The sequence below is a fragment of the Etheostoma cragini genome, chromosome 1, assembly GCF_013103735.1.
Source record: "Etheostoma cragini isolate CJK2018 chromosome 1, CSU_Ecrag_1.0, whole genome shotgun sequence".
NCBI classification, from domain to species: domain Eukaryota; kingdom Metazoa; phylum Chordata; class Actinopteri; order Perciformes; family Percidae; genus Etheostoma; species Etheostoma cragini.
The window spans coordinates 27,371,398-27,396,283 of NC_048407.1; the positions used below are offsets into that span (position 1 = coordinate 27,371,398).

The 24,886-nt window shown below is 39.4% G+C and overlaps 1 protein-coding gene across 2 annotated transcripts; it reads right to left on the minus strand.

Moving 5' to 3' along the window:
• Nucleotides 1–1,921: 1,921 nt before the first annotated feature.
• Nucleotides 1,922–22,950, minus strand: slc12a4 (solute carrier family 12 member 4). 2 transcript variants are annotated; one of them, XM_034869351.1, is made up of 24 exons: nucleotides 22,815–22,950; nucleotides 12,988–13,085; nucleotides 12,766–12,897; nucleotides 12,234–12,380; nucleotides 11,704–11,758; nucleotides 11,270–11,400; nucleotides 10,890–11,131; nucleotides 10,281–10,495; nucleotides 9,823–9,987; nucleotides 9,247–9,345; nucleotides 9,065–9,122; nucleotides 8,793–8,967; nucleotides 8,427–8,545; nucleotides 8,180–8,278; nucleotides 7,900–8,019; nucleotides 7,585–7,689; nucleotides 6,508–6,676; nucleotides 5,627–5,822; nucleotides 5,097–5,266; nucleotides 4,735–4,866; nucleotides 4,354–4,461; nucleotides 3,909–4,096; nucleotides 3,162–3,295; nucleotides 1,922–2,625 (listed from the first exon to the last, which is right to left on the minus strand). In XM_034869351.1, the coding sequence occupies exons 1-24, from the start codon at nucleotides 22,948–22,950 to the stop codon at nucleotides 2,534–2,536; spliced, it is 3,285 nt and encodes a 1,094-aa protein (XP_034725242.1). In that variant the 3' UTR covers nucleotides 1,922–2,533. The 2 variants fall into 2 exon arrangements, with proteins under 2 accessions (XP_034725242.1, XP_034725249.1); XM_034869358.1 differs by lacking the exon at nucleotides 22,815–22,950 and adding an exon at nucleotides 14,599–14,739 and having other exon boundaries at nucleotides 2,534–2,625.
• Nucleotides 22,951–24,886: the final 1,936 nt, after the last annotated feature.

Consider the following 24,886-nt stretch of genomic DNA (forward strand, 5'->3'; position numbering starts at 1 on the left):
AGTTCTGAAGGCAAAAGGGGGTCCAACCCGTTACTAGCATGGGGTACCTAATAAAGTGGCCGGTGAGTGTAAATGTTTGATATACTGGTATCGGATCAGTTTAGGTATCACAATTGGAATCGGGGAGCAAAAAAATGGTATCGGACCATTTCTAGTCACTAGGCGCGTATAGCTCAGGGAAACAGTTAAGCTACATTGCAGTTAAATGTACAGTGTTGCATTATCGTTATATTAATATCACACTATTTATTTCTACAATTTTTTTAAGGGCGTTTTTTGGTGGCTTCAACAAAATAGTACAGGGGAGCAGTTTATAAAGGGTTGTTCTTTTTATTTGATTTTACAGCATAATAAAATACTATAGAGGTTTACAAAACATAGTGCGTCTTGTAGTGTGAGCTATTCTACCCTTTGGCCGAACAGAAAACTGTTGCACATAAGAATTAACAAACACAATCTTAAACTTAGAACAGCAGAACAAAGCAACAGTATGAAAAAAAATCCCCTCGGTAAGATTCAGATTTGTGTATTGCCAATTAAGTGTATAGGAATTTGCTTTGGTAAGCTCATTTGGATGTCTCATCAACTTCTACACCATAAACATTAAAAACATTTAAAGTTCTCATATTATGCTCATTTTCAGGTTCATAATTGTATTTAGAGGTTGTACCAGAATAGGTTTACATGGTTTAATTAAAAAGAAAAAAAACATATTTCTGTTGTACTGCTGCAGCTCCTCTTTTCACCCTGTGTGTTGAGCTCTCTGTTTTAGCTACAGAGTGAGGCATCCCACTTCTGTTCAATCTTTGTTGGGAGTTGCGCAAGTGCAGTAACTAGGGAAGAACTTCTAGCCAGTCAGAAGCAGAGTATGAAGCGTGCCACACTATCAGCTAGGCAAGGATTATAACGTGTTACAAAGTGATGCAGGTTGGTCTCGGTAAAGGCTGGACTAGTAGTTTGGAGCAGTAACAGGTTTTTCTGTTGGAGATTGTAAGTTGGGTCGGACTTTGGGCTTTTTCACTTTGTAGACCTATAACATGCACAAAAAAAGATGTATATAGCACAAAAAAGGAAAGGAAAAAGAGCCAAAAAGCATGATATGAGCACTTTAAACATAACCTCATATATACATAGCCTCATCACTCTTAAGAAAATAAATACTCATAGCTTCTCTAAAAATACTGCCAACATAAAGTTTCCACTGTATTTTGCCAACATTTTAATCAGCAAAAAACCTATACTTGGATTGCTGGCAAGTGACATATTTTCAGTGGGATAATCCACTCTAACCTATTGTTATTAAAATGAAGGGAATACCAGGAGCATTCTTCGCCTTGTGAAATAAGTTTTTAATAACTGCACAGCTTGTCATGGTTGATCCCTTACAAATAAAATACTCCTAACTTGTACAGATCATTTAGTCTACATACAAATAAACAGTTGTTCTCTACATGTATTATGTACTGTATGTATAATGTATTCTGGCCTGAATTACTCTTCATAATCAGCTTCTTATAAAAAAAAAACCACAGAAAATACACAAAACAATGCCAGAAAGTTTCATGTAGCTGAGATCAGAATTGCTTAAAGTCATATTACTTAAGATTTCGGCCAGGGTTGAGTGTACTACTCATTGAGCAGCTACTTTGTCAGAAATACAACACATTACCAACTGGTGTATTTGTTTTCAGCACAAACAAACTAACTCCCATTGTAGGTACGGTATGTGTAGTAAACTAATTATAATCTAGTGAGGGAATGGCGGACTCCACCTCATGAAAACGACTAAATAGAAAGGTATTTATTTACAATTGCCATAAGTGAGATTAGAACTTTTAAATTAAGCCATCTTTTTAAGCTTTCCAGGTCTGTAGAAAAAGTAAAAATGTAACAGTTTAAAAGTCATTCATATACAATCTTTTCTCATATTAAAAACACAAATATCTGTCCAAAAAAATCATAAATTATAACTTGTTTTGAAAACTTGCTTTATGATCAAGCGGTGTGTTTGATAGCCGCAGTAACATTTACTTTATCTCAGTGGGGAAATGTTGAAAAAAATAATAAATAAATAAATAGAGATGTGCTGCAAAAATAATCAAAGAACTGTTTCAGAATAAAAATATACCGGCATACTATTAAAACTGTTCTACCAACATCCTTCTCAGTCAGGATAGTCATGCCATAGTCTTTTAAATATAGGTGTATTATCACATATGAAGAGGTATTTGTGACGAATAAGAAAATGCCTATCTAAAGTACTTATTTCTGAAGGAAACATAACAGCTTTCATTTGTAAAGAATGTCAGAGTTGTGAACATGCAGGTGGAGGTGTACACGAGTGTATACCAGTATCCTACACAAATAAAAAAAAATAAAAAACTCCTTCGCACTGAAAAAAACAAACTTCACTATAAAAGTGTCAAATTCATGCGTCTACCCAGAACTGTCAGCAAAGCAGGTGCTGGCTCCTGTCCCAAGGCGGAAAGCATTTTGATGAGGCAGATGCTAAGGTGTAGCAACTAATAATTGATCATGAGTAGATGGTGATAACCTCCCGACCTCCACCTCGGACCAGCAGCACTCTTTCCAAGCCTTCAGTCAACACCTCCAGAAACTCCATATCTGAAGTACATGTTAAAGAAGTAAAACCAGCCACACCATAGCCTATACACACTTTGTATGTGTACTGCAGCCCAACGTCTGCTATGCATTCATCAGAGTTTCCGCAGGGTCTTAAAAGGTCTAAAAAAAGTCTAAAAGTTCAAAACCAAACTTTTAGGCCTTAAAAAGTATAAAGTTCTGAAGTATTGGGTTCTAGGTCTTTAATAATTTTAAAAAGTATTTTCCTACATCCATGTAACGCTAAGGCTAATTGAAATTCTTTTTTTTTTCTTTCTTTCTTTGGCTATAGTCCAAATATAATTTGCTGGGTATACAGATCATTATTACTCTGTGTGGTTTTTATTCAATTTAAATTATTTTATTTACTTTGAAAGTACTATTGTAACTGCATTTCGTACTGTAATGTTGTTATATAAAGTAGGTCTTAAATTTCATTCATAAAGGTCTTAAAAAGTCTCAAATTTGACGTTTTGCAACCTGCAGAAACCCTGATTTATGCAAAACCCCTTCTGTTTGTTCATATTAGTCAAGGATACAGTTCTCATCTCCGTCTGTGTTACGAGGTGGTCCTGGCATGTTGAGCAGCACTAATCGAGCATCATGGGACCTGTTGACTATTACCTCGTTCAGCTTCACAGCCGTATGCATTCGCCGCACATTAGACTGATCCCTGGAGTGCAGCAAGCGGGAGAGACAGTGAGTAGAATGGATTTGTGCAAATAAGAAACATTTTTGGACTTTTTCAAAGCAAGCTCTCACTGTTTTAAAAATAGGGAAACTTACAACAAGGGAAGGGGAAAAGAAAATGAAAGCTCTAGCATTTTAACGACACGTTTTGTTCTGGTTGAAGGAGAGTAAAGATATTCTCGCATTGCCAGACCTTCCACCACAGCGCAGCGGAAGAAGGTCTGGCTAATCCACACAGCATTCTGGGATAAGAGAAAAATGGGCTCTGTTTTATTGGCATTTCTCATAGCCTCAGGAAGGAACTTGTTTAGGTCGAACGTGTGTGTTCAAAAGCGGTTTAAGTCGGTTTTAAACTCAGATTGGTCAGATAGTTGAGTTAGCAGTCTGGATTTAACCGGGAAGAAATCTGAGAATTAACCACAATCCTCAGAAATCCACCAGAGTTTAAAATTCAAACACAATGAAAGAAGAAGGTAATGGACATCCGGTCAACAAAAAGGACATCCGGTGGAATTTCTGGCAGCAATCCCGGAAGTGGAACATTGTGAAAATATACTTCAGTATAGATGATACTTAGGTAAGTGAATGTGACTCACGGTTTGAGGCTCATGAGTTCTCTGAAGTTCTCGGGTGCATTGTTCCTGTTCCTCCTCTCAGCCTCACACTTCTCTCTTGTCCACGTCATCTGGACCTTCTCTGGAGGAGCCTCCACCACCTCCTCCTCCTCATCTGAGTATAGACTTCCCATACGCACCAAAGAATGTCTGTCCTTAACCAGCTGGGCCTGCCATGGGAATAACATGAGGCTGAGTTGTCAATATACTGAACGTAACTAACACTGTTATTCAGAGCAGAGTTAAAGTTGAGCAGGTGAGATTCACAAATTCCAACTCTACAGACAACCTTTAGTGAAGATTTTGAAACTTGAAAAAACAACAGTCTTTCAGTGATTTATCATGCATCTGTTACAATTAGTTTTTTTAATTTATATGATTACATTGTTAGTAAACTCGTTCAGGAGCAAACACACAAAAAGCATACCTCTCTTTGTCTTTCTGCACTGGACAGCCTCATTTGCCTCAACATTTGGGACCTCTGCTCCATCATTAACGTTCGCTCATAGGTGTATGCTGAGATGTCACTGTCGTGCTGAAGTACCATTGGAAAAACATAATTTTAGTGGTTAACCCAATTTAAACATTTGTGGCTGTTGAACATGAACAGGAGTGGCCGAGTCAAGCAGTTAACACTGTAATTTTCCTTCAAACATGTTTGTGGTATCTTGTAGTTATAGGCATCTGGTTTCAGTTGCAATTTTCATTGGAGTTACATTTGTCTTGAGCTGGTTCTACCCAAAAAAAACAAACGTATAAAAGTTGTAACCTTTGTTCAGATTAGTGATTGTGTAAGAGGGATTCTTACCATCTCCACCACCTCCACCTCAGCCTCTATTCTCAGCTGGTAAAGGAATGTGGCCAGATCTTTCTTCATCTGGATGCTGTTGTCATCCATCTGGGCTACAGTGAAGATACGCATCCTGCATTTCCTCCAAACCTAAAACGCAAATATAAACATGTGGTATTTCCAACAAATGTGACTAGAATTACATACAAAAAACTTGTCAAAAGGCTTTCTCCCAAAATAACAGACTTGAAACTAACAAATATTATTAAAGGAAAGCATGTACATTTGGAAGGATTACAGTTAAAAATTGTGTTTTGTTCTATTTTTAACTGTCTAAAGCAGCGTATTGGAATAAAACTCAAAGATCTCTGTCATCTCACTTTATGAAGTTTGAGCAGAAAAGGAAGCAGCATTAGCATCCCCCCATCATGGACGATCCACCAAACGTCAATGTTGCCATCTGTGAAGCGTTCATGGTTGCTTGGGTAAAAGGACACATTTTTGGGCACCATCAGGGCCAGGTGGGCAGCTGTGGTGCAGCGGACTGTGTCTGAGTAGAGATGACAACATGGAGGCATGGATATTAACTGTAATTGTGTAAATTAATTTAGCTACAACTTCTGTACAGGCCAGATGGAAACTAACACAGCATGTATCCAAATATCCAAATATTATATTTATATGAGCTTTTTTTAAGGCCACAATTGCTGTGATTTCCAGGTCAATATAGCAAGGCAATAGCTTAGTGCATGAGCATTTAAATGTGACAACTGCACACTATGACTGTAACATTACGCAATCACAGGTTATTTAGAGTGGAAAGTCATTTAATATGGGTGCTATACTGCAAAGGATAATTTGGCTTTATAAACATCAAGTTCTATGAACAATATTTCAGTGAAACTCTTACTGATAAAAGTCTTCCAAGCACGAGGGTCCTCACTCTGTCTCCAGCCGTACGGCCAGCCCATCATCACAGTGTTGTGCTTCATGCCCCCCAGACCACAGGACTGGATCAGATGGACAATACCCTCCCGCACCTTAGATGCCACCACAATCTGGCAGAAACCCTTGACTCGCTCAATCTCCATCATATTTTTAATGGTCTGGCAAAAAAAATGAGGGCAAACAGAACAAACAGAACTGTAGTTCATGATTACAATAAGGAGTAAGTAGATAAACCAAAACAGTTATAAAGCATAGCTACATAATGCTTTAAAAGAAAATGACCTAAAAGATAATGTGCATACACACTTGCATAATAAGGGTTTACATAGCAAAACAAATGTTAAACAGTTGAAATTAAATGAATTGGCTTTTACCTCCATTACCTCCTTGTACAGCACAAGCTCTAATGATGACTCTTGACACATAATACATGAATATTGGCTAAGTGAACCGAGTACAGGTGATTCATTTTTCTAGTTGTTGTCACATTAACAAGAGCAAACTTTGCTTCACTTGTTTACACATCACATTATGAAAAAGGTTCCTTCGCCAGTCCCCATTATTTGATCTGAAATGGCTCATTGGCACCATGCTGTACTGACAACAACAAGCTGTTTCCAGCCATGCTCTTTGATTAAAGTGACAAATGCTTCAAAAACTGTTGCTGAGAAAGAACTGTCACAAAAATGGAAAATTCACAATGGGGCATGTTTTCGCTTCATTGTGCTATTCAAATTACAAAAGGTGGCCATTTGTAACAATGAGTTGCAACAGAGTCAGCAACAGAGTACAATAGAGAATTGTATAGAGCATGGACAGTGTACACCCCACTCTAGGATTTACCTGCTCAGCGGCCTGCATTTCCCCATAGCTGTCCAGGAAGTTGCCCTGGACAACAGAGCCCACAATAGTCAGACCCTTTCCCGCCTTTAGCTGCGAGGCAAAGGTGAGCAGACGAGGGTATTTTACATGGAGGTCCTCATCCAGCTTCAATAGCACGAGCAGCTGAGGTCTGTAGTGCACAGAGTCAAAGACAGTCAATATGAGTTTATTATGTAGGTAAATGTCTAGCTGAAAACGGGATGCATTTGGTTGAAATGTGAAAGTTTCTTTAGACATTTAGATATATATAGCTGTTGCTTCTGTAGCATCAAAAGACTTAAATTAGTATTTTACTGTGAATCAGGTTAAATCATGGAGAAATAAAGAAACAGAAATGGTGAAGAAACACCGTCATTTATATGCAAGACAAACATCTAAAATAACTCTATTGTCTGCCAAATTTATCCTGGTTTTAACCTAAATGCTTAGACATTACTTGACCTCTGAATCATCTTGATTGTCCTTACTGGGCTGCGTGGTTTCCATTATATTGATACAATTTCACCTGTTCTACAATCATAACCATCATGAAGTGGTAAAAGAAAAAGTGCAGCATTTAAGTGATTTTGTTTTACAGTAAAAGATGATACGTTAACTTACAGGAAATGCCAAGAAAAGTATGCTACAAATTAAAAGAATAAATCCCTTCCTCAGGCCCCAACTTTCCAAAACTGACTCATTGTGTGTCAATATGGATAACAGCTGGTAGTAAATCTCTCACATGTTGTTTATTTTGTATGGCATTATCATAATACTAGAGGGTGCATTGTTATAGAAGGTAGAGAGAAGATTTTGATAAAACTTTTAGTTTCTCACTAATCCAACATTTTTAAATTTAAACTTGACTCCATTTGTGCTTCTGTACCATCATAACAATATTTCATAGTGGTCAGAGGCTGACAGTGTGACATGTTTGATGCTGTTTTATTTATAGTGTATGCTTTCTTCTCATCAGTGAACATTTATACCACAACATGCAACGTGGAGAAGCAAATAAAAGGAGTTTTTGTGGAGATATGTGAGTGTCTCTTGATCTACCTCCAGTTCTTGGTGTGCGGGGGTCCAACCTCTAGTCTCAACAGGGCGTATCGTGCAGCGCTAAGGGACAGTCCTCTTATACCATCTCCCCACTCCTTTTCAGCTCTATTGTTGTGAGTGGAGGAGACAAGACACACACATAAGGAACCACAGACCATTTAAGTGACCAGCTGTCCACCAGCAACCACATAGATCAGACAGAAACCCAAAGACATCTATCATTACCCCATAGTATACAGTAATGTGTTATAACAGGACAGCAACCAGAGAAGAAGAAAAACAAACGTGCAAATGCCAATTAAACTCCAGACATACCCTTGGTACTCAATGTATTTGTAGATCATCCCAGCAATGACCATGGCCACAATAGCATAGTACCAGGAGGAGATGAACATTAGAGCCAGACACATACTCATCCCAAGGAAGGACAGAGCCCTGTGGGTGTGACACATGACACCTGAAGTATTGTTTTTGCATACCAAGAACAGCATCATTATCACATCATAAGTATAGCAGCCAGCACAATCTGACTGGTTAAAATCAAGTGTTCCCCTACCCCCTTTAACAAGTATGGTGGAGCTACACCTGTACTCACCAGTGGTAATATTTAAACCTTGGCCTCCAGTTGGGTGTTCGTAAAAGAGTCTGAACTGCACAGGCTAAGTTTACAAAGAGATAGCACATCAAGAAGAACCTGTTGTGTAAACACAAGGGGAAGTTTAACACGTGAGGTAGATGCTGTGTTATTAGTGGTTTAGTCAGCCTAAATCAAGAAGGAAAATTAAGAAATGACTTGGCATATGTCTATATTTGGCGTATTTATGAACAGTATGCAAGCTTACATTGAAAGTATGGGAGCCACCATGTCGAGTGAGGCAATAAGGATGCCAAGCTCAGCTATGAGACCAGTCAGTAGTAGAGCCCATGTAGGCTCTCCATTGGTCTTTCCATGACCAAACACCTGAAACAAAATCACTTATTGTTTGTCACTGCAAAATAATCAAATAAGCTTGCGATTTCAATATATGCAAACATTTCCAGTACAACATGGGATTGAGAGGTTATCCTGAATATTCAAATAAGAATGTGTTTTGGAAATAACAAGAAACAGACTATGGAGTAACTGTTGTCTCTGGCGGTGTGTGAGATAAGTCTGTAGGAGCAGAAGTGGTTACACAATGTATCCTCAACAGTGTGCACTGTCCCACCCTGAGGAATGGAATGATGTTGTCCTTGGCTATAGCCTGTAGAAGTCGGGGAGCCCCAGTGAGCGACTGCAGGCCCGCCCCAACAGTAGAGAAGAAGGAGCCAATGACGATAACCCACGGAGATGGCCAGGAGAGCGTTCCCACCACCAAGTTTTTTTGAACGGCGTCTCCAAACCTGCAAGTACATGCGTACTAAATATGACAAGAATTGGATCTTCATAAGAAAGTGTTTTTGATCTTACTAACTTGCAGGAGGGCACGCATAAACTTACTTGTCCCTAAGGACTACTCCTTCGATACAAGATCCAAACAGAACCACAGAACTGAAATCTGAATGCAAGAGGTCAAGGAGCTCAAGGTGGCACAAAGATCTATATCAAATCTGCGTTCCTATCCTGTTCAATAGGAGTAAGACTGTTAGTTTTATTGTGGGTAGTCAACAGAATAAGGATACAAACAAGGGAAGTAGTGGTAATGGCTAAGATAGTTCCCACAGGGATGGACTTTTGAGCATCACGGAGATCACCAGATCTGTTGGACCCTGCCATGATACCTATAAAACAAACAACAGAGGACATGGAAATGCTGTTTAACTGCGCCCCCTGCTGGATGGATTGAAGGGTTGTTTAAATCATCCCTATTTTACTGTGTGCAAAGTCCCTTTTGTAAGAAATAAAAAGAATTACAGTACAGGTCAAAAAGTTTGGACACACTTTCCCATTCAAGTGAAAGAGAAAGTATGTCCAAACGTTGGTACTGGTACTGTATATAATACAACGTCATGAAGCAGAAAAAGTTATTTTATGGCACATACTGTATCTCAGTCTACAGTCTGTATGAAACTGTAAAATATTTTTATTCCCAACATGTTTACCTTAAAACTTAAATCATTTAGCAAATTATCTGATTGTGACATCAACTAAAATGGAATGCCTCAGTGGTTAACCTGTTTAAGCGTTAATCTATAATGCAGACATGATTCCAAGCCAAACTGTTTGTTTTGCTTTAACTACTTGCTCTGTTGTTATACCTGTGGCAGATGGGAAGAAGATCCCAACCAGAAGTGTAAATGATGTAGCAATGTCTGCTGACACATACATGCCAAAGTTCTCCATGGCACCATGGGCATCCACTGACTGTAGCCCCGCTTTCTCTAAGATCTCCCCTTTCTGTTGGTAGTCACTCCACATGTTTTCTGACAACAGAGGACAGACATTTAAAACATTGGCAACAAACTAAGAGAGTGACATTCTATCATGCCTGTGTGGTATTCATTCACACATGGCCATAGAATAATTATTGATTTAAGTTTTTTGTTGTTGTTGTTTGAATTGTACTAACACTGTATTCCACTTGTTAATCAGTATTTTTAAAGTAGTGATATATACTTGGAACATTAAGAGTCCACATCAACATATTTATTATCTAATAAAATCTCATCCTGTATACTCAAATCTTTTTGGTACTATCAACTAATAATAGATGCACCTCTTATAATTCCACTGCCAAGTCCAGGGATGCCCTGTATCTCTGTCACATTGTTCTGGATGAAGTAGTCATCACACTGAGCGCTGCTCATGTTCCCCGGCAGACAAAACCTTTCCCACAGTTGACTGGGCACCGTGATGTTGCCCTTTATCACAGTCTTAGCACACACATCAAAGCGATCTCTCACCAACGTTCTGTTTCCCAGCATGCAGATCCTACAGCAATAGCATGGAGACAAATCAAAATGACTACTAAATCTGTCGTCATTATTTCCAACAACAACATCATCATCATCATCGTGGTCCTCATCATATACATCTCCTTTATTATTATAACCATAGTAGTTGAATTATATGGAAAATCATACTGCAAGTAGGCACCCCAGGCATAATTAGTAGCAGATGGGAGACAGAATCATAACAACACAGACAAAAATACAATACAAAAACAACATAACAACAGAAAAACTTGTTTTCTTTCTCCATGTGGATACCATACAGAACAAGCACTCTCTCCCCCATATAAAACACAAAATTAATATAAAGGTCCCCATAAATAACACTATTAACTGTTAATACAAATGTTTGTTCAGGTAAACTGCAGACTTACGTGAATTCGGGGGGATGAGTCATGGATTTGAATGCCCCAGCATAGATGGAGACAATGGAGATAATGACACAGGCCAGGAAAAGAGAAGCCAGCTTGTTGACATATTTGACTCCTACAAAAACCACCACAGCCATCAGGCTGAGGCAGATAGAGCCGTAGACTCGCATATTGTTCAGCATGGCACTGTCACTCCCAAGGGTGTCTGTGGCATGAAATACGGCCGCCTGGGGGACCAAATATTTCTGGGGAAAAATTAATTCCAATGGGAAGGTTACTGCATATACAGTATATATACTATATATATGTACATACATACATACATACAAACATACAAATGCAAGAAAGAATATAACCACAGAATAATATTTCAGCAAACTGACCAAGAAGATTTCGATGGCCCCCAGTATGTACATGGCAGAAGCAAAGGTGGTGCCTAAGTAGAAGCAGAGACCCACAGCTCCTCCAAACTCAGGGCCAAGGGAGCGGGAGATCATGAAGTACGCCCCTCCAGCTACAACAGTAAAACAAATTGTTACACACAAAAAGCCACTGGAAAGCATCTGTACAGCATGCACTGAACACAACAGTAAATCTCTAGTGCCCCCCAGTGGAATAATATGGAACAGAAAATGTACCTTCTACATCTATTTGGTGCAGTCCAGAGATATCAAGGTCCAGCAAGTAATTATTTGAAAAGCAGTTTATGTCTATTTATTTGTACACAAAGTGTTTATAGTACTGCTGAAGGACATGTACTGGATAAATTTATGCTTAGGGAGATTTTCAGTGAATACAGTGGAGTTCAAAGTGTTACCTGGAACAACACCATTCGTGGCAATGGCGCTCATTGATATGGCCGTAAGCATGGTCTACAGAAGAAAGGGAAAAATAGGATTAACATTGAAAAGCTATGGCAACTTGGGGTGGTCCATTAATGTCCAATGATCAAATAGACAGTTGAAAGCCAGCACAGCTTCCATCTGAGAAAATGCATCTCTAAATATCTAGGTAATGAAGCCTGGACGTTAATAAGACCACACTATTTTTCATTTAAGAAAGGTAACTAAAGCATACTAAGTAAAGAACAAATAAAACCAATTCAAAGTGATATTCTTTGCCTTAAATAATGTCTGCTGCTTATGCAACCGTGTAGCAACAGAAGCTGGCCCAAATTGTTGGTGGAATCAACTCAGCGTAACGGTGAGTGTGTGTGTGTGTGTGTGTGTGTGTGTGTGTGTGTGTGTGTGTGTGTGTGTGTGTGTGTGTGTGTGTGTGTGTGTGTGTGTGTGTGTGTGTGTGTGTGTGTGCGTGCGCAGTAGGATATGTGTGTTTGAGCATACTAACACATGAGCAGCACATGAGGACAATAAGGAGGGACTGCATGATGCCAGCCATCCCAACAATCCACGTCAGTCGGAGGAAAAGAATGACACCAAAGATGTTCTGCAGACACGGCAAATAGACCCCCATCAGAGTGCCCATGTTGGGAGACTGATAGAGATAAAGAGGGACAGAGGGAGGGGGGAAAAGAGAGAGACAGAGAGAGAGAGAGAGAGAGAATATTGACATGACATTTCAGGAAACAAGAGTATTGACCGTTTGTATTGACTAATGTACTTTTTTAAGGTCATTCAATCATTTTATCAGCTCTTTGCATGTATCAAGGTCATACACAGCAACAATCTGACTGCAGAGCATTCAAAGGCATAAGCAATCAATCAACAACTCTTAATACAAACCAAGAACTTGGATAGTGAGGCAGGGAGAGAGCCAGAGATGGAGGATAATGTTTCTAAACCTCCAAAGACTGGGAGTACAACACATGCTAATAAAAAGTGAGGCTACAGTGTTCCTCTGCTGTGCCCTAACTGCTGACCTTAGGGGTCTTCCTGCGTGAGGCCTCAGCGCTCTCCGCCTCCTCGTGCTCCTTGGCCCCCTGGGTGATGTTGGTGTAGCTGACCAAGCGGCTGAGCAGGGAGGAAACCTTTGGCCGGATATCCAGCTCTTCCTAAAAGAAGAACAGGGGGAAGAAGTTATTAAATGAGTTTGCTGCAAGTCTATCATCTGACAGATATATTGGGCCATAAAAAGAACAGACCTCAAACAAAGCCAGATTTCTGTCATAGAAGTCATTCTTCTTGCTAGCAGCATCAGCATTGTTGAGAAATGGACTGTCTTCCTTATGATTCCCGTGTCCTATTAGGCAGAGGAAAACAAGACTTATGGTTAACAATAAAAACAAAGTTGATTTGTGGCTAACCAACAGTTTTTGTTTTGATCAAATTGTTATATTTATTTTTTGAAATTAAACAGCAACAAACAATTACAAACAATACACTGAGACAGAAAGCAACCCAGGTCCAACAATTTAAGCTATGTGGCTAAATTAAGGTTATTTTTCCTAAATCAAGCAAACATTGTTCTTAACGATGCACTGGAGGCATCAATAATTTCTGTATCACACTGTCTTAAGACAATGCTTATTTAATGTAACAACCAGAATTCTATGGACAGTACAAAGTGCCAGCGGTGTCCATGCTGATTCAGAGGCTTCTCAAATGTAACACAAAAATGAAGAGGAATTCAATTCTAACATACATTTCTTAAAGATTAAAAATCCATTCAATATTTTTTAGACTTAAAAATGTACATCTCCATTATGGCATTAAGCAAAATGTTTCATTATGCAAGATAAACAGTAATTGATGGACATATACACGTATTTTTTTGTATCAATGTCACCAATTTTCCTTAAAGATTTAAATAAGTTTCACTTGTTTAAAACAATCTGAAGCAATTGGGAGTGGGCGATATGGCCCTTAAATAATATGATATTTATGGGTATATCTGTGATGATATTCTTGATGTTAGGACAAAATACTGAACAATTCTTTATTATTAATTACAGGAAAATAGAACTGCAATAAAAACGTCAGCATAAAGAGTAAAAGTTTGCTTTACAATATTCAATAAAAACTAAAATAAAGTTATATCTCAGTATATCTAGTTTTTGAACAACAGTGACCCAGAGTGAGATTCTGTATAACATTTAAATAGTACAACAAAGTGCACATCTAAACAGTTGTTAAATTACGCAATTACGTCAACAAGTCGGAATATTGGCATAATCACAATGTACATTTTTTCATATCATGATAAGAACAAATACATTATGGCACATCCCTAATATCAAATCCACCTTTTTCCACGGCAATATCTTGCAGTATTCAGTAAGCTTTGATCTCTCACTATTAATTATAATTCAACCATCTTAATCTCCATGTAACTTTAAAATCCCAACTCATGCAGTGAAAGGTCATAAGCAGGACAGAACAACAAAGCCTAGTCCAGGTGATAAACAGGCATATAATTAGATTTTAACTTTTGCTTTAGAAGAAAAGAATCAAGCAGCGATGAACGCAGTGCCAGGGGCAATTATTGCAAGCAAAGTAGCAATGCAAACGTTCACTTCACACGCACATTCACAATCACAGGCATGCACACACCTCATTACCTAGAAATTACCTAACCTTTGGTTATTGGAGCATGTAAACCTTAACAGCGGCATTTCAAAACCCAAATTAATCCTGCGACAAGAAGTCTGTCAATTTGGCCAAGTGGGCATGAAATAGAAAAATATTTAGTGTTGAAGATATAGCAGCTTTGTTGTTAGTGAGTTGGTTGAGCTTCAATGTCAGTCTTCACTCACCTGTGCTCTGTATCCCACTGCTGCTAGTATCTCTCTGGGTAAGCATAGTTATAAGCTGTGTGAAGACTGCAACAGAGCACTCTGTGCTCTAGCTTGGGGAATTGTCGATTACCATACAGGACGCTCGGTCACCCAGGGTGAATACACATTCAGGGGCTTGAGTTAACACATGGTGCACGGTGAGGGGGCAGAGAGGTGGGTAGTGGAGGATACAGTGGTAACTCGCTGACTAACAAGCACATGGCGCACACACATAAACACATGCACGGCACATGTCTGCTCATAAGAATTTAGGAGCTGGGTTGGGTTTAAGGTATCTCAAAGAAGTGCAGTATTGCAGTGTTTGTATTCTTGCATTGTACTGATGTTCAGTCTGGATAAATCACTATAATCAGTCATCAATTTGGCTTCTTAGCCATTATTCCAAGAATGTAGCAATGAGAAAAACAATAACAACAGGTGTGTTGAAACAAGCAGATTATAGTTGATATTAGTTGATAGTTTGAAGCATGAAGGCCACATTCCTACTGGCTTGCCTTTCCAAACCCAACCAACCAGCCTGCACAGCAACTGTGTCACAGCTGGATGTTTATAATGGCTGTGAAGAGATGAGAATTAAGACAATCCCGACACTGTCCTCTGTTGTCATCTTGATGTCAGTGACATTGGTGTTCCAAGCAGCAATGAGTGATGACTACTGTAGACGAGATGGAGGCACAGATTAACTTAAAAAGACATCTAGCATTTTTGGAACAATACAGGTGGACGTTGCTCAACAATTAGACATATAGTGTGATATGTTCAAATGTTACTCTCTGCTGCTCCAAACATTACCCTAATAGTTATTATATAATGGTAAAGCCTAAAATAGTTCAACTTCCAGCTCATTCCAGCAAAATAAAAGTCACTTTAACAATGGGGAGACAGTGGGGGTCTCTTGTTCATAACTTCATATTAAATGTCTGATTAAAAAAGATTAAAGATTTACTGGCTTGTTATGAAGGCACGTAAGAGTCTTGCTGTGTGCACACAGAGGCTTTCTAGCAACATGTGCCAACATGTCACCAGTACCCCCTCCAAAACAACTCACCACCACTGCCAGAAGATCTGTGCTGAAGGGCCGACACATTTACAGAAGAGTGCATCAAAGTAGGGAAGTTAAGCAAGGCTTACATGACTTTTTCTTTCCACTGACTAACTATTTAAAAACAAACTTACTGTATATTTGTATTGTTTTGTTGAGGTTTCTCAGCTTTCTTAAGTATAAAGTGTTGGTGCTGGGTGTCCCTGGTACTGTACTTACAGCATTGTCAGAAATAAGAAAAAGACAAACATTAATAAAAAGGAACATGCACTATAGTCATTAGCCAAGATTCTAAGTACTATTTGAGTGATAGTATTCAAAATCGCCATAGGCAAACTGCTGGCAGCTCTTTTGTGAAGGCTTCAAAGACCGTGCTTTTGGCTACCACTTTCAATTGCTGCTCCAGTCACTAAACACTTAAAGCAACAAAAGTCCAAAACAAATGTTTTGACAGACTGCTCAAGTGTCACGAGTGTCTGGCTATAATTTGTGTTTACAACTAGATCAATTCCCAGAGAAATGCTACGTTGTCAAGTCTTTTCAAAGTGCAAAGTACATAACTTTCAAACTAAAGCCAACTTTTTAGGCACATCTACAAAGACAAAAATCATTATGTGATATAATTTGTAACAAGTTCCAGAAAGTGGCTCTTGCAAAACTTCTTCAACGTTTTTTTTTCCAAACAGTGCATTAGTTGACTTTATCTAGACTGCACACACAGTGTACTTGGGTTTGTGATATTTAAAGTAATCTAGAGTTTTTACAGTGATCTTTCAATTTGACTTTTTCAAGGCTCCAATGTTTAAGGCAGAAAAAAAACTTCACAGTAATGTGTCTGCACAAAAAAAAAAAGCAGATTAGTTATGGAAAACAATATCGCTGTCAATTAGCTTCTTAGGGTTTGAAAAAGCCTCTTTGCTAAACCTTCTGTTTAATAAACACTTAAGACTTAACAGTTGTAGGCAGAGAAGTATTAGAGCTTAGCTAACTCTACTTTGTGCAGTTAGTTGGCAAGGATGTTGTTCTTATTATGTGTTTGGCAGAGGTACAAATACTTTGTTACCTTACTTAAGTAATTTTGGGTATCTATACTTTACTGGAGTAATTATTTTATAGCAGACTCTTTACTTCTGCTCCTTACATTTTCATGCAATTATCTGTACTTTCTACTCCTTACATTTTATAGCCTTGTTACTCCTATTTCGGTTTGGCTTGCTTTCATTCTAGCTTGTCATTGTTCAAAAACACACAAAAAAAACAACCTATCCAGATAAATCATGCCATTCGGATCGAGTGAATCCGTTTTGCTCACAGATTCCTGCAGCTAAGCTCGGATGTACATTTACATTCCAATAAAGGCAATTGATAACATGCCTCTGATGTTTGACTTTTTGCACCTTTATTATAGTTATAAGCAACTAGTCATCATATCTTCCACTCCATGAATCACATGTTAATGTGTTGTATTGTACTAAAATCTGTTAATTTTCAATGCAACTGAACACATGGCACATCACAGATTTTTCAACATATACATTTTAATATAACATTATAATCATTATGGCCTTTTGGTCGAGGTGGGGTAGCGCACTCTAGGCCCTTGTGGCACGGCGTAAAATTGTATCCTTAATGGCATTTAGGATACCTTACCTTTACATTTACTTTTATACTTTCAATAGTTTTGAAACCAGTACTTTTAAACTTCTACAGAAGTCTTTTTAAGCCCTATTCTTCTACCAAAGTATTTAATGTGAATACTTTTGACACATCTGGTGTTCGGAGGTGGTGGTGTGTGTAAGTGTGTATAAGAGAGAGAGTGACAATGAAATAGCCAGTATGTAAATATCTTTGGCTCCTTTCTTAATTTAATTTGCTCCCTCTGCTTATATGCATTGCATGGATTCAAAGCATTGCTGGATATGTCTAGGCCACTGAGTTGACCAAACAAAATACAACTGTTGCGTAGACGTAGATCAACTGATTAAATAGTTATAGAAACTTATTCTCTGTTGTCCAATATATTTAGCTCATTGTTTGTGTTTCTGGGCCTGTAAATTGATCCTCCAGACCCTCAGTGATACTCTGACCACTTCCAACTTTCTGCACTTTACCAGCTTTACTTTTTCAAAACATCTGCAGAAGGCAAAATAGCGAATGACAAACCAATCCTAAGATTGAACTCAAACTTTGACATGACTTATTTGGCATATTGCTACAGTATGTGGAAAGAAAGCCAGCTCTACCAACATGATGAGATATGTCATTTTCATTTCTCATAAACAGGAGTTGTGAAAGTCCAGTTTGTGTACACAGTACAGACCTAACCCTGCACATTATGTTAGTTACAGCATTGAGGACCGCTGTGCAGGCAGGATACAATATTGTTAGACATGGTATTTGTCATAATTACAAATAATACCATATAACTGAGACATGCCAAGTGCACCTCTTATCCAACTTTGTTGCAAGCAGAAGCCAATAAAATACCATGTATGAATGAAGACATGTCCATGAAAATGTTTGTCTCAGTATGAACTGCCCAGGGGGGTATTTTTTTGTCTTAAAATCCTTCTAGTATCTTTACTAGCTTTTTTTGTTGCATTGTACTTTTTCCTCCTCCTTAGCCTCTGGCATGAACCAATGTATTGACTGCTGTAGCAATAGGCCAATGTTAGTTGTAATGGCTGTGTTTCATGCGGAGCAGCATCTGAACCGAGCATTAGACTGCCAACCTGCTGAGCCGTAAACATATTAGCTTTGATGGGTGCTAATGATGAGAAAAGGACGGCAGCTCAGCCTGATTACCTCAGGGGGTAAAGGTAGGTGGGAAGAGGTGCACTGTACAACAGACTTTTGAAAAGACACAAATTAACTAAATGGGCACATCAGTGGGCGTAGATCTAATGACTAAACAAACCCAAAGTGTTGTCTTTACAGGAGAAATGTCCATCTGAAGTGTCTTTGCAAAACTCTAAATGACATTTAAGCTGTACATTTGCTGCACACACAACCCATTCTTGTAAATGTTTGCTTTGCATCAGTGTTACAGATGTACAAATTATAGACTGTAGGGTCAATGGTAAAGATAAACAGTCACTGCTAAACCATCTACTCATGATCTGCTTTTAATATCATAAACAAAACACTACCATGGAGGTCAGCAACAGGACCTTTATCCTTTAGTACCTTCAGTACTTGACCGTGTTGTACCCTGTCATGTCCACAGAGGAGCTTGGAAATAATAGTGAGCTTACTTCCCTTGTACACTAACGTATTGCAACCCGGCTGTCTGGCCTTGTACTCAAATGGAGGTAACGTAAAGAAATCACACTCAACAGTCAAGTATGCGCTCTGTTGATGCACTTTTAGTCGGTACCTCAGGTGCTGGGATCCACTGGTTCCATTGTAGCCAATCAAAAAATGTTTTAAAATGTCCAAAAGGGACATTTCTCATGTATCACAAACTCAAAGTGCAACAGCAGTGATCATTTCAAACAAATTTCCCATGTTGGGTAGAAGCTACTGTATTAATTTTTGCTGTTAAGTGTCAAAAGTGAGGCAGTGTAGTAAAGTAGACCCAAGGCATGCTGAATGTATATGATTGCTAAGAGATCTTCTGAAAGAACTGGGGGACACAATGGAATAAACAACCTCTGAGCTGCTCTGCTTGCCCTGTTCTCACTTTGATGTGAATGAAGAGATGGCAGATGATTAGATGGCAAGGCAGTTGAATCTTAGGAAACGATGTGTGACAAATATTTTAATTAAAGCACAATCTTTAACGAACATTAAAAAGACTTAAACGTCTTAGACTTAAAAAGAGTTGTTACGGCTTGTGCACCAGTGTGTGTTTGTGTGTTCCTGTCTGAAGCTGTTCAAACTCTGTCATCAGTTCCACATTTCTGCTCCACCACAGTGTGTTTATCTCTCAAGGGTTATCTGAGTGGCATGCCAGACAGCATGACAGGAATGATCATCCTGTTCTCCTGAATTATAGTCGGAACACACAAACTGCATGTCCCACATACACCAGTTTCTCAGCACCTGTTTAGTTCAAGGCCAATACAAGATAAATACATTTGCACTATATTGTTTTCCAGTCTCACATCTCAGTAACATTCAAAACATTTGACCCATTTCATCATTTTGTGATGCTGGAACTGTCTTCCCGACTTGATTACTGTTCATCCAAATTGTGCCAAAAAAACACTGCAGCCAGAATCTTGACAAAAACTAGAAAATATGATCACATACGAGCACCCGTTGCGGCCTCTCTTCACTGACTCCCAGTGCAAGCTAGAGCAGATTTCAGGGTTCTTCTTTTAACATTTAAAGCCCTGCATGGACTCACACCACCTTATTTATCTGAGTCTATTACAACGGCACGCTCTCTCTGCTCCCTTGATGCTGGTCTGTAAATTCCGTAGTAAACAAAAACATCAGTTGCTTATAAAGCATTCTCCTACCGTGCCCCTTATCTGTGGATGAACCTCCCACTACATGTTAAAGAAGCTCACTAAGTAGACATTTTCAAATCTAGATTGAAACCCATCTCTACTCATACCATAGCCAACCATGACACACCATCCTTTCTGCGTCCTTCACAAATAAACTCTTTCACTTGTTGTCTCATGTTGTTGGTTTTGTATTGTTTATTGTAACTTTAATGCTGTTCAATTATGTTGTTTCTGTCTGTTATTTCTGTGTAACTTTAATTTTAAAGTGCACTGAGACCATGTCTAATGTTGATTTTACACTTGAAACAAATTTGATCGATTGCACTATATTCATAGGAATATGAAAAGTTAAGTGTCGGGATTTCAATTGAACTTCATTTATGGATAACTTATTACATCAACAGTAATATCTCCTGCACATTTAGATTTATTTAGCTTATGGGATATTATTTGTTGCCTTACTTCAATCTGATACAGCTGGAATTAACTTGTTGTGCAAAAAGACACTTAGGCAGAAAGGAGATAGAAAACAATGTTTCTTGCTCACTTTTCCTGCTGGACTCTTTCCTCTCTGAAACATGAAGCCAATTTAGGGTAGTTGCCCATAAAAACAGCATAGTTACAATGGCCACAGTGTTGGTCCTGTCCTGGGCTGAACAGAGCTGAGTTCACAAGCTAATACAGACTCTGCATTATGTCACTTCCTCCATGTTGCGGATGTCACACTGTAGCTGAGACTTACAACATGTACCATACGCAAGCCCACCACTCCCATGATGAAATCATTCAGTACACGCAACCAATTTGGATTAGTTTTACGACAGCAAATACTTTCCCACCCAACTCTTTACTGCTTGAATCTGTCATTATACTGCATGTAAAACTCAAATCGGAGAAATATTGTATATTTACATGCATACTCAGTTTTTTTTATTGTATGCCAAAAAATTAGTCTAGGATGATGTTTAAATAACTAAAAACTAAAAGCACAGTAGATATGTTCCAAAAATGCAGTCAACTACATTGACTTGAATGGCTGTTGCTGTTTAGTTCCCACACGTGTTGGAAACTTAACGGTACTGTGCGCCCTTTGCTCCGTCGCATCATTCATCACAGTCTTACTTCTTCTCCTCCTTCTCACCCTTGCCAGCATATAGTAATCTTTGCAGCTAACCACTAAGTTTAATGCTTGTTGTTGTTCTCAGGCTTCAGGAAGCTCTCTCGGGAGGGTTAGGTTGAATTGTGAGAGCAGGAAGACAAGGGAGGGAGCAACAAGCTTGTGCAAAACCCAACCACAAAACTGAAAGGGTTATATGAGGACAATTGATTTTCCCTCTATCGTCTTTTTAACACTTGAATCACGGTTATGTACAGAATCTTATAAATGCATTAACTTGCCCTCCTGCTGTTTGTGAATGCCATTTGGCTCTAAAGGGGTAACTTCCACGCATTCCAAAAATATACAACGAGACAGGTCAACATGTGCTCCGATTCCTTCTCGTTATGCTTCATGCAGTCTACCTGAACCCTGTGTCTTACTGAAACAAATATAATCTCATCTGCATGGATAGTTTTCATGCAAATGTACACATTTGCACTCACACATTTACTCCATGCAAAAACACATAGAAATGCACACACATCAAAATCCACACGCACTGGCTGTTCACTCCCTGGAGGCTCATTAACACAGAAACAAACATTTCAATGAGTCTTCAGCCTTGAACTCTGGAACTTTCCGATGTAATTCAGTTGTTGGGAAGCTCACAGTCAGCATGACGATGAGGTCATATATGTGGGTGGCCAGTCAGTGTGTGGGTTTGTTCCCAGCCCGGCCTTCTGGACGGTTGGTAAAGCGTGGGTGCTTCTTTGGATGGCCGCACCCATGTGTGTCTTTTATTAAAAAACTCTGTTCCCCAAGTTGGTTCACGCTTTCAGCCTACACAAATCAGTGCTGCTCTCACATAATCCTACCCAGCGGCTACAAACTCCTTGCTCCTCTCCTTGTCTTCTCTCTGCCTTCCCTTTATCTTCTGTTTGGGACTGGCCCTGCCCCCCTCTTTCAACGATGTAAGCAAAACAAGTGAGTGACAGTGAGAGACAAGCTGCAAAAGAGAAGTGAGGAGGGAGCAATCTGCTCCTGTGTTGTTGAGCAGCCAGTCTCTGTGAAAGGAAATCCTCCGTTGGTACAAAGAGAGCTCCATCTTTTGTGCAAGGAAGCACTTGAGGCCTTTTCTTGTTGAGGCTGTACAGGGCCCCCTCACACTTTCCCACAACCGTTGTGTCTTTCCCTCATGGTTCTCACCCCTTTCATTGTTTTCCCTTTGTCACTCATCTGTCCCTGAATTTATTTTAAAAGGCTTCCACGGGCAGCAAAAGTATTCCAAAAAACGATGAAAGTAGCGTTTCTTCAACTTCAGCTAAAGTGAGCTGTCAAACACAGACCTGCCTGCTGTAGGAAAACTGCTTTCTGGCCCTGGAGAATTGCCATGGTAACCGTACAACCAGCTGTTCAGAGGGCTCTCTAGACAAAGCAAGGCTTCCCCATGCTGTGCTAGGTCCAACTCATGAAGTATCACTTTTAGGAGACATTTATCAAGTTAAAAACATTAAAATTAGTCACGTTGTGTCCAAGCTGAGGGACAAAGAGTAAAAGTTAATTAATTGAGACTTACCATCAGAGCTGACAGTATCTTGATGATCAGGGCAGTCCTGTCCAGTGTCTCTGTAATCCACCCAGTTAATCCCCTCTAGACTGTCGTAGTTGGACTGAGCTTGATCCTTCACCGGTACCACTGTGAAGTGAGGCATATTTTCATCACTATCTGCGTCTCCAGCTCAGCAACTTAACATAGCAGGCTAGCTGTTAGCCAGCCTCAGCTCAACTCCCACTAATGGTAACTACATTCCACTACACTGCGCTCACTTCCTCTAGAGGCTATTATCATATTCCCCGCCCACAGGCCAGCCCCTCTTGGTCTTTTTGTGTGAACAGAAGGTCTCAGGGATGTATTTGGAAAGACACTCACACCCCCTAAAGGAGTAGGAGTGACCCAGAGGGCACAACTATGATAAAGCATGGTCATCCCTAAGTCATGAAGAGTGAGAGGGTGAGTAGGGTGACCCCTTTCTGCCCGTGTCTGTGTCTTTGAGAGCTAACAGAGTGAACCTTGTCTGTTCAAGGTTCAGACAGACAGACAGACACACGATCCTCTGTTCACATGGACCATTCCCAAAACACACAGACAGCGACGTGGCAGTTTGGAAAATAATCAAACTGAATTGGTGAAGTGGAACCACAGAGTGGAAAAGAGAGGGAAGTCGAGGGTAGAAAGAAAAGATACTTTGTCTAAAAGAGAGGAAACAGGGAAAGATCCCAGATCCCATTCCAACTGTTAAACAGTTGAATAACATTTCAACCTTCGACCCCATGGTCAATAAAAATTAGAAATGTTCCTATTCCCCCAATCTTTACTAAAACATTCATTATGTGACAACACATGAATGCTAAGGACTCAACTTGACTTGGTATTTTAACTTGAGACTTTCTTGAGACATGGACCAAATGACTTGAGACTCACTTGGGTCATGAGTAAATATGATTTGGTCACAAATGTTCAGCTATTGAAGCTATCAGGGGAAGGCTCAGCAGTGAATTACCGTGACATCACTAACAGAGGGTAAAGTTTAGGAGCAACTCAAACCATAAAAGCAGAGATCAAAGACTCTCTAGCAAGGCTGTAATTAGAGGTCCTGTTTCAGGCCATTTTAGATCTTGCTACTGCTATGTTTGGATTGCAGAAGCTTTTTCAACTGTTACTGTGTCTTGGGTGTTTTCACTTTGATTTAGAAACAACTACCTACCACCCAAAGTAAAAGACTTTGGAAAATAATCTATGAAGTGTAATTTTCTCAGTTGACTGAGGTGCTGGAAGGACAATCACATGTACCTACGTACTGTTGATGCAGAAAAAAGAGCTGCTGAGCCGCACACATAATTACAAACAGCTTTCAGGTTCTTTTGCTCAACATTCAAGGAAAACTACAGTCAAGGGTAATAGGATGTATGGACTACAAAAATGCAATATAAACGTGATATATTAATAACAATAACAATGCAGGCTTTATCACATGAGATGTTTGTCCACGTTTTATGTAATGTTGTCAAAGGCTGATATGCAGAGGACTCCCTTCCTCTTGACACTTTGAAACAACTCGGTTGTGTGGACACACAGCCCTGTCCAAAACAATATGTTGCTATTTTCTGCTCTCTCCTTTTTCCAGACAGACTGAGGCTCTGATGTAAAAGAAGTCATTTCTTTTCCTGACTGACTTGCTAACTTGGCAAAGTAATACACATGAGATGCCATCAACCATATAAGGTTATTCCCTAGATTGACTAACCCATGCAGCGCTGTGTAAAGTGAGGGTCAGTGAGCAGCAGGCAGGCAGGCCATGAAGCACTCTTTTCTTCCAAACACAATTACTCAGTCTTGTGGAAAGACATGTAAGCAGGAGGGGCAGGTCCCAGGAAAAATTAGGCCCACAAGGGTCAGCTTGTTTACAGCATAGGAAGAGACTGAAGTAAGAAAGTAAATGGGAGCTGCTAACGTTTGTCTTGGGCCGGCCCTATGTCACTTTTGAGCTTACATGTTATGGTCAAAAACCAATGAGGTCAGGCCATGGATCTTAATTTAGAAAAAAGACTGCACAAATGACCCTGTACGTTTCCAACACATTGACATTT

Coding starts and splice junctions, on each gene's coding strand:
- slc12a4 (XM_034869351.1), bottom strand. CDS start 22,950: ATGCCTCACTTCACAGTGGTACCGGTGAAGGATCAAGCTCAGTCCAAC. Junction 11,401..11,703: donor CACGAATGGTGTTGTTCCAG/GTAACACTTTGA, acceptor TTACTGTTGTAG/CTGGAGGGGCGTACTTCATG. Junction 10,496..10,889: donor ACTCATCCCCCCGAATTCAC/GTAAGTCTGCAG, acceptor CTATTGCTGTAG/GATCTGCATGCTGGGAAACA.